General features: G+C 38.7%; 1 protein-coding gene across 3 annotated transcripts in view; it reads left to right on the plus strand.

Annotated features, from left to right (window-relative positions):
• PRKCZ (protein kinase C zeta) overlaps positions 1-9,033 on the plus strand; it is a 40,945-nt gene that overhangs the window by 20,123 nt on the left and 11,789 nt on the right. For all 3 annotated transcript variants that reach the window (XM_005427640.2, XM_031062486.1, XM_031062485.1), the window contains 5 exons: positions 1,163-1,294; positions 2,558-2,639; positions 2,934-2,986; positions 4,975-5,163; positions 7,588-7,685. In XM_005427640.2, coding sequence (XP_005427697.1) covers positions 1,163-1,294; positions 2,558-2,639; positions 2,934-2,986; positions 4,975-5,163; positions 7,588-7,685 — 554 coding nt within the window. The remainder of the gene's footprint in view (positions 1-1,162; positions 1,295-2,557; positions 2,640-2,933; positions 2,987-4,974; positions 5,164-7,587; positions 7,686-9,033) is intronic.

Consider the following 9,033-nt stretch of genomic DNA (forward strand, 5'->3'; position numbering starts at 1 on the left):
TTTTTCTGTTTCAAAGTAACCTTTTGCAACTTTTTCAGATCATTCAGATAAATGAACACATGCAAAAATTTAAACTTTAATCTTGTTGAACATAACATAAAGGTTAATTCTCTGATACGGCTTTGAGTGCATGTGAGAGGTATGAAAGGGTTACCTGAATTTCTGGTGGAATTTGGGACCTGCCCCTACTTCCAGGGCCTGATTTAGTCTTAATACTACTGCTGCAAAACCTATAAAAGGATACTGAGGAAGTCTGCTGGGCCAGGAGATTTGGAAGAGGTGGCAATAGATGTCCCAGGCTTCCTCTCATCAGGCAGTTTTGGCGTTGTTTTGCTTTCCTCTGGGCAGTGCAGTTTGGGTTTCTCCTGATCGAGGAGGACTGGCTGCACAGATGGGGGGATGGAATTAAGTCTTGTTTTCTACAGCTACCAAAATACAACAATAATTTTATACTTATACTGGGTCTGGATGACTCCTTGGTGTGCAAGGCTCTCAGATTGTTGATTGGTGCTTTGGGTATAGTGAATAAAGTGACCATAGCAACATACACCGGAACAATGATTTAAAAACCTCTCCTGTCAAAGTCAGCACCAGGATGTCTGGCTTCTTCATTTACCCTCATTTTGATTTAACTCACATGCTCTTTTCTTACATATGTAAAAACACCATAGATTATTGATGCTCAGTGCAGTACAGAGGCTTGATATCAGACATGATTAATGGGTTTTAATTATGCAAAGTTTCTACCACTGTTAAAATGTATTGGTGTAGATGTAGAACACTTTTTATACATTGTCTGCTTAACGTTTTGTGCCAGTGTTCTCCAACACAGTCAGTCTGGGTTCTTCTTATACATAATTGTGTAGTACAAACTTCTGGCAGTTTTGTTTGGGTGATCTCTGTCAAAACCTGAGATTCTAAATAGACTTATTCTCTAAAAAATGATTTGCTAATGTCACACTGTAATGTGTTCCATATGCTTGAGATATTTATTTAAACAGAACCGCATTTAGCTGAATTCTGGGTGTGAAGTGTAACCTTCAGCTATTATTATAATTCTGGACATTCTAAAATTATTACTGAACATCTGGTAGGTGACTGGGATGGGCTCTTTGCAGCAGGGATTGCTCCTGGAACTGATGATGAGCATTGTGCCTTGCAGAGAGCTTACTGTGGCCAGTGCAGTGAAAGGATATGGGGGCTCGCAAGGCAAGGCTACAAGTGTATCAACTGCAAGCTGCTGGTCCATAAACGTTGTCACATCCTTGTCCCACTGACCTGCAAAAGGCATATGGTGAGTGTGTGCTCTGGCCAGGGCTCAGGGGTGCCTCTCTGGCCTGTGCTGCCCTTGGTAGATGTGTCCTGAGTAATTAAATATGGGCCTGGCTCTGGGTTTGTAACACCTGGGAGTATTTGGGTTTCAGTTTCTGTGGAAGACAAGCCTTTGGATTGTGAGCAGACAAAGTGAGAAAGAAAGCTTGTGATGTGACTTCAGTGTGCTCAAGCTTGAATTTGACTTCTCCATTAGACACTGACAACCTCAGAAGTTATATAAAAATATATATATAAGTATATATATATAAAAGTGTATATATATATGTGTATATATATATGTATATATATAAGTATAATATATATAGTGCCTTAGTTCTTCATTTCTATATATGATATAGTTCTACTATAGAACTAATAGTCTTGGTTGAAATAATGTATTAAACATTCCAACCTGGATGTGCTAATACATTTCTATATATAATTTCTGCACTTCTCTTTTCAGAAAGGCTTATTGCTTTCCTGTTCCTGCCACCTCAGTTTCTCCAGTACTGTTCTCTTCCTCCCCACTGCCCTCAGTGCTGGTGTCTTTCCTGGGCTTTAAACATCAAAACATTGAAACATCTGTGTATTTCAATTTTAGCCCTTTCCTGTATTCATCCCCAGTATTTCACTGGTGATTGTATCATATTTGTGGCTTAAAACTTAAACCAATACTTTTCTTTGCTGGTATTGTATGTGACTTGCCTTCACATTACCAATTCTTTGCCAATTACTTTCCTCATGCTGCTGTACTTCCTGGAATAGTCCTGCTTGTCTTGGGGATGAGCCCAAGGTCCAAATGCAATATAAAATATCTGTTATTGTGGTCTTCACTAATTTATGCATAATGAGCAACAGTTCATGTTTTTATTAAGCAGGAAAGGAATATGCCAGTGCTCTAAATGGTGTAACATCATGCTGAAGTGTTTACTTGGTTGTAGTTCCATGTGAAACACTCAGAGGTCTTTAAGTAGAATAAAATTTTGAACTTTGCTGTAAAATACCCCACTCTCATTTTTAGAAGACAGCCAAGCACCTGTTGTAGCTACAGGGAATAGCTAATGTAGCATTGAGGTTTTGGTAGGCTGGCATTACCGTGCATTACAAAATGTTAATATTTGGACATGTGGTCTCCAAAATCCAGTTTTCCTTGTGGGAGAGGGGAGGATCTCCTGGAGTTTCAGGCAGGGCACTCCAGGGCTGCATGCCCAGGGGGGTTTGTTTGTGTGCCTGTGTTTGGCAGGATTCGGTCATGCCTTCCCAGGAACCTCGCTTAGATGACAAAAACGATGAGGCTGATCTCCCTTCAGAGGACACTGATGGAAGTGAGTGCTTTCTTACTTTAGAACCCCTCTTGCCCTCATTTCTTCCTCTTCCTGTTTACAAAAGTGGCAAAATATGATCAGCTGGTCAATATAGTCCAGTAATGTTTAAAGCAACCTGGTCAAAATATGGTCAGTATGGTCCAGTAATGTTTAAAGCTGGCCATAGCTTTAATGTTAGAATAGTTTAATGTTAAAATCTGGCCATAAGCTACTAAATATCTTTCTGTTTATTGATTTTTAAAACTACTTCAGTGAAGGCTTTTATAACTTTTATAACTTTGATTTCTTTTCCAGTTCCCTACATTCCTTCAAACCGGAAACATGACACCATTAAAGATGACTCTGAGGTATGTTCTTAAAATATTCTCGCAATTTGTATTTATGTACTCCAAATCATAGAATGAACTACATTGGAAAAGACCTTTGAGATCATCAAATCCAACCAAATCATTCAGCTTTTTATAAAATAGCTGATTATTTGTTCTGGTGCCCTTTTCAAGAGTCTGTTTCTCAACATTGATAATTTTTGAGCATTTTTATTGGATTTTTTCAGATTTCTTGTGTGTTAAGCTGTTGTCATTCCACTCGTGATCCAAGATACCTTTTAGCATTTTTGTTTTCTCACTTCCATTTGTTGGAATAACAGTGATTTAGCAGAGGGTTTGACTTTTATGGTCCTTACAACAAATGGTGGCTTTGCCATTGCCTTGTCTGCTGTCCCTAATGGATGCTCACCCTTTGTCACCCTCAGGCTATTGCTGTGGAACTTCGTTCAGTCTGGTGACCCATTAACTACCCAGCTCTCTGAGAGGGTTCATGTAAATAATACCTAAACATCTCTACACAGCTCCTGTGGAAACACAAGTAGAATAACATACACCTAAAATCTTCTTTCAGGTCTTTTGTAGAGGAACTAACTCAATCTCTGCACATCAACAATGTTATTCCTTTAGAGCAGTCTGAAAAATCTGAATATGCTTCAATTCTAAAGGGCTTAAAGACATTTCTTTTAAGAATGCTTCTGGCCTATTTAAAATAAATAGGATGCACTCTGCACAACACTGGTGGTTGTTCTGATATTCCCCTCTGAGCAAGGCTGCACCTTTTTCCTTTGCCTCCACTACAATGCTTGTCACTCCCATTCCTTTCACACTTGAGTATCTCCTGCTCCTGGATGACTGACTGCCTTATTTTCAGTCATATAGCTGCGGATTTTTATCTCAAATTCAGAAATGGAAGGGTAGAAATTAAAAGCACATCAGAGAATTTTAATTGCTCACTTAGGCTTTGGTCAATGCTCAGGTTTGTGTTGAAATTTGGGAGGTGCTGTTTGCTCAGCTGTCCTGAATTGCACTGCTCTGTTGTCCCACCTTGCCTTTGAGCTGTTCTGAAATGATTTAAAGTATCCTGCAGAAAGGAGTTGGTGTTCTGGGAGCTTTGTCTAGAATCTTTAAGCTTAGAGCAATCTCTTCTAATAGCAGTCAATCCTAGATCAAGATTCTTTATATAAACACTTTCCACAGTTCTGCAGAATGCTGATCTGTCTGCAAGTACAGTAGTGTGAGGTCAGATAAAAATAGGCCACAGAAGTGTGTCAAAGCCTTGGGTAGATTGGTAAAACCTGAAAGTCCAAGTACCTGCTGCATTCATCTAGTTCAGCTGCTCCATCTTCAGTCCCATGTTTTCACATCTCATTCCAGCAAATAGCCGAGATGATAAAATTTCTCTTTTTAAGATAATGAATTTAAAAATAACATTCATCATAGTGGAATATTTCCTGCAAATTCTGAGAATTGAGAAATTGAGATCTGCTTCTGTGTGTTCCCAGTAACCTGTTAGAAATCTTAATTTTCATTAAAATTATAGTGAGCTGAACACAGACAGCTGTTGCCTAAACTGAAACCAAGACAGGTATATTCATTAGCAAATTAGTGTTTCCTTATTCATTTTATTTTTAGATAGCCTTTATTAATTTGTGCTGTATCTGTCAGAATATGAACAATGCTCCTCACTTTGTACAAAGGATACAATGTTACATGGCCTGAGGTTCAGGAATTTGGATAAACCTCATTTCTCAAGGCACTGCCTTGTGCTTTCTAGCAGGGAATATGAAAATGATTAGTTGGATGAACAACTGCCTTGGAAAAACCAGTAACTTTTAGTAAGAGCAAACCCAATATTTCTAAACAAATGTGTTCCAATCAACATCCAGCCCTGGGTGCCAGTGCCAAGCAAAGTCAGCAAATTCTGTCCAGTGCTTAAAGATCTTTGTGCTTTAATGGTTACTTGCTATGGAAATGTCTTCAGTTTCTAGCATCTGTTTCTTTTTATACAGGATCTCAAACCAGTCATTGATGGAATGGATGGAATTAAGATTTCTCAGGGGCTTGGACTCCAGGACTTTGATTTAATCCGAGTTATTGGCCGTGGAAGTTATGCCAAAGTTCTTCTGGTTCGGTTAAAAAAGAATGATCAGATCTATGCTATGAAAGTAGTGAAAAAAGAGCTGGTCCATGATGATGAGGTAAAAGTCTGTGTTAATTGCATTCTTTTACATACTATAAAAACTTACTATGCTTTAACAAAAACCATTCAACTGAGCAAGAAGCTCATGTTTCAGACTTCTCTGGCAGAGAAGTTTTTCTGACTTTTGAGCTTGTTTATCATCAACTCTGCATGAAGCACCAGGATGAAATCTGACAGAAATGTCCCTTATTTTAATAACAACTAACAATTACTAATAGTCTTGGTAGAAATAATGTATTAAACATTCCAACCTGGATGTGCTAATCTGTAAGTGATGAGATAAATGGGGTGGATTTTGTGCATTTAAGTTTGAAAGAAAGCAAATGTGTTTTCCAAGGCAAAAGCATTGTCTGTGTGTCAGTAAAGGAAACTTTGTTCTTACACTCATTCTGGCAGAGCCTATGTGCAGGTGACTCAGTATTCTGAAATATTTCTTCCATTAGTTAAAAAATTATCCTACTGTCATTTGAGATCCCTGTGTTTTTATCTGCCACAGAAATCTGCTGCTTTTCTCCATTGTTTTCAAAATCCTTTAGATTTTTTAATACAAGTTCTCAAATGCATGGATTTGGGGGGAAAATTGAAAATTAAAAAGGGAAAGGTTTTGGGGTTTTTTTTCATCTTTTTCCTGTAATACACTTTTTTGAAAGTAGGGTGTTTGTGCAAAAAAACATCAAACCACTATTTTAAGTGCTCTTTGTGTTGGTAGTTTCAATCAGTTGCTCTGTCATCTCTGTCATTATTCCAGAGGCTGGGCTTATTTCTCCTAAAATCCTTTGGCTCTCTCATTTATTTGATGTTTCCTTTTTATGAACCAAGATGAGGCTGTTGTGTTTATTTACTGTTTTCCTTTTTAACATGTGTTTTTCCAAGGAGGGAGCCAAAGCCAAGTCCTGTTTAATGAGTTGTGCAGCTGTTTGAGAAGCAGAGGTAGATGAAGAAAGACTTTCTGGAATTGTGGCTCTCATAATTACATAGAAGATAGAGTTAATTGGTTTTTCTTTTCTCCAAGATAGGCTGTATAATGAAATTCTGGGAATTGATAGGAAATTCACTGAATTCTGTGAGTGCATGAGATATTGCAAGTAATGGAAATTTCACCTTAGAAGTGTTGCACAAAGAAAGAAAATCAATTGCACAGCAAGTATCAGCATGTTTAAATTAGCTGGTGCTTTGCAGGGTATGGCTGCTAGTGGAGAGAAGTGAGATGGAGGGAAATCAAATACCTGAGCTTCTGTTCAGTTTTGCTAAGCTTAGTTTTGTTAAGTGGAGCACTGGTATAATCCTAATGCCAAGTGCACTAATGAAGAGTTAATTTAAAGACTCTTTAAGAGAGGCTCATTTAGTTAAACCAAGAAGAAGTGGGTATTTAGTGCTTTATTCAAAATTGGATTTTTGGCTCTAGATTTTGGTCTGGACTCAGGTTTACCCCTCCAAGGTGATGTGTCTTCACAAGGGTCCACACACAAAACCTGACAGGTTTATTTAATTGGATGATGACAGATCTTGGTTTCCTCTGAGACTTCAGTGTCAGCATCCATCCCTGACAGGAAGGTCTGATTTCAGTTTTGTATTTATCTGTATTCATTTTATTTATTTCTTTTTAATCTGTCTCCAGATTGGTTGGGAAGCTGGGAGTATCTGTGGTAAATGGAGAATTTTTAGAACAATTACAATTCTGGTGTATTGGCAGGGTCCTGAGTGTTTGCAGGGTGCACGTGATCAGTGCATTGCATGAAGGGTGAATATCTGCTGCTAAACCCAGCTGTCTGTGATGTTTAAATTGTGTGTGGTTTTATGAAATAAAGCTTAAATGCTTTGTTATCACAGCTCTGAGTTTTGCAGCACTGTGCCAGTATCATGCAAACTGGTTTTATGATGTGGTTTTGCACTGGGTATTCAGGACTTCTTCCTGTTGAAGGATTAAAGGTATCTGTAAAGCTTTTAATGATTTTGGCTGGACCAACTAAGCAGGTTTTGGTAGTTCCATTGAATTAAATTTGAATTTCAGATGAGGAGATGAAGCTCAGTTCACTTGAACCTTTTAAAAGCTGGAGATTCACATTGTTTGTGTTACTGGCATGAGTTGCTTCAGCAGCTTTGGGATCATTTATCTCAGAACTGAATTTATTTCCATGCAGCAGTGTGAGCAGTTTATCAAATATTGCAGATGTGTGTTTTTAACAATGGCTTAGATTTTGTGCAGGCCTTCCTTAAATGGTTAAATAACTTCTGAATTTATAACTGAATGACAATGTTTTATAATTTCCTCCAGATTTTGAGGGGTCGTTGCCTTTCTGAAGAACAATGTAACAATGCCTGTGTGTGTAAGGCAGCACTGAGATGTTCACAGGTGTTTTGCTGGGAATACCCACAGTGGTTATCCAGCAGGAGTTCTGATTGTTCAATTACTCTATTTCAGGATATTGATTGGGTACAGACAGAGAAACATGTGTTTGAACAGGCATCCAGTAACCCATTCCTAGTTGGTTTACATTCATGCTTTCAAACAACAAGTCGGTAAGAAAGATCTGAAATTCTTTTTTTTTCTTCTTTTTTTTTTCTTGAGAATCATTGTCCTAAACTGCTTCCCCTAAAGCAAATGTAAGCACTGCCATCACACAGCCAGGGATTTTTGGAAGGAAATATCAGCACTGTCAGGGATTCAGTGCTGCAACAAAGTCAGGCCTAGGGGGTAGCTCAGGGCTGTGGAGAGGAGTGTGGTGCTGTGGGTCAGAGCTGAAGGGAGAGGGGAATGAGGAAGAGGAGGAGCTGTCCTGCCTTCCTGAGCACAGCCCTGTGAAATGGGGAGCACAGAGCTTCCCAACACTTTACAGCAGCTCCTGCTGGGCAGGCCAGGTCAGTTCTCAGCCCTTCACTGTTCCTAAAGAGCCCAGTAAAAACCTTTTAATAATAATATAAACTGTACCTGCACAGTGGTATTGGTACCTAGGAGGCTTAGAAGCCTTTAGCACATTTCAAAGCAGTGTGTGATTTTGAGAAAGTGCTTATTGAACTCTTAGAAATACTAATTCTTTATCCCTGTGTGCACAATCCAAACTGGATTATTTGCTGCTTATTTTGCAATTGGAATATGAAGGAAACAAGAACTTTCATGTCCGTGCCTGAGTATGTTCCTGGGGAATTGGGATGTGGTTTGGGATATTTTTTGTTTTCACAGGCACCTGTTTGCTGTTACACTTTTATAATGCCTCATGCCATAATCAGAAAATTGTCATTTATCCAACTTGCTTGCAGTTTAGAGTGCAAAGTGTTAAAGTTTTTATGGATTATCCATTTATCCTTAAGAATAATCACCTGTTTTTTGCAACGTGTATTGTCAAGTATTAAAATACAAAGCCATGCACTGTACCTTTTCTTCAGTCCCCAAAATTTCACCTCCCTAATGGTTGGAGCAGAGGAAATCTTCCTAGCAGGGAAAGCAGAGATGAGGGAGGTAAAGGAGCTGATCAGTGTTCTGAAGGTACAAGGAGTGTTTGGAAGCAGGGAGAAAGAAATAAAGAACGATCTCCAGAGGTCACTGAGTGAGGATTTGAGCAAAACAAACTCATCAGAAAAAATAAATTAACATTTAGACAACTGAGAAACTGTTGGGAAAGGCTCTTAAGTTAAACCAACATTCCCAAACACTTTCTCACCAAACACAAAGTAGAATTGTGCACCTGATATAAAAATTCAAGTGGTCAGGCAGGGTGAGGGATTGAGAAGGAGATTTCTCGTAGGTGCTGAAACCCAGAAAAAGGCTGAGTCAGCAGCAGGATCCTGTGTATTCCTCTTTGGCAGCTACACTGACAGAGCTGAGGAGCAGAAATTGGAAAAAAACCCCAAGCTGAACATAATCAAAGCT

The sequence above is a fragment of the Geospiza fortis genome, unplaced genomic scaffold, assembly GCF_000277835.1.
Source record: "Geospiza fortis unplaced genomic scaffold, GeoFor_1.0 scaffold37, whole genome shotgun sequence".
NCBI classification, from domain to species: Eukaryota; Metazoa; Chordata; class Aves; order Passeriformes; family Thraupidae; genus Geospiza; species Geospiza fortis.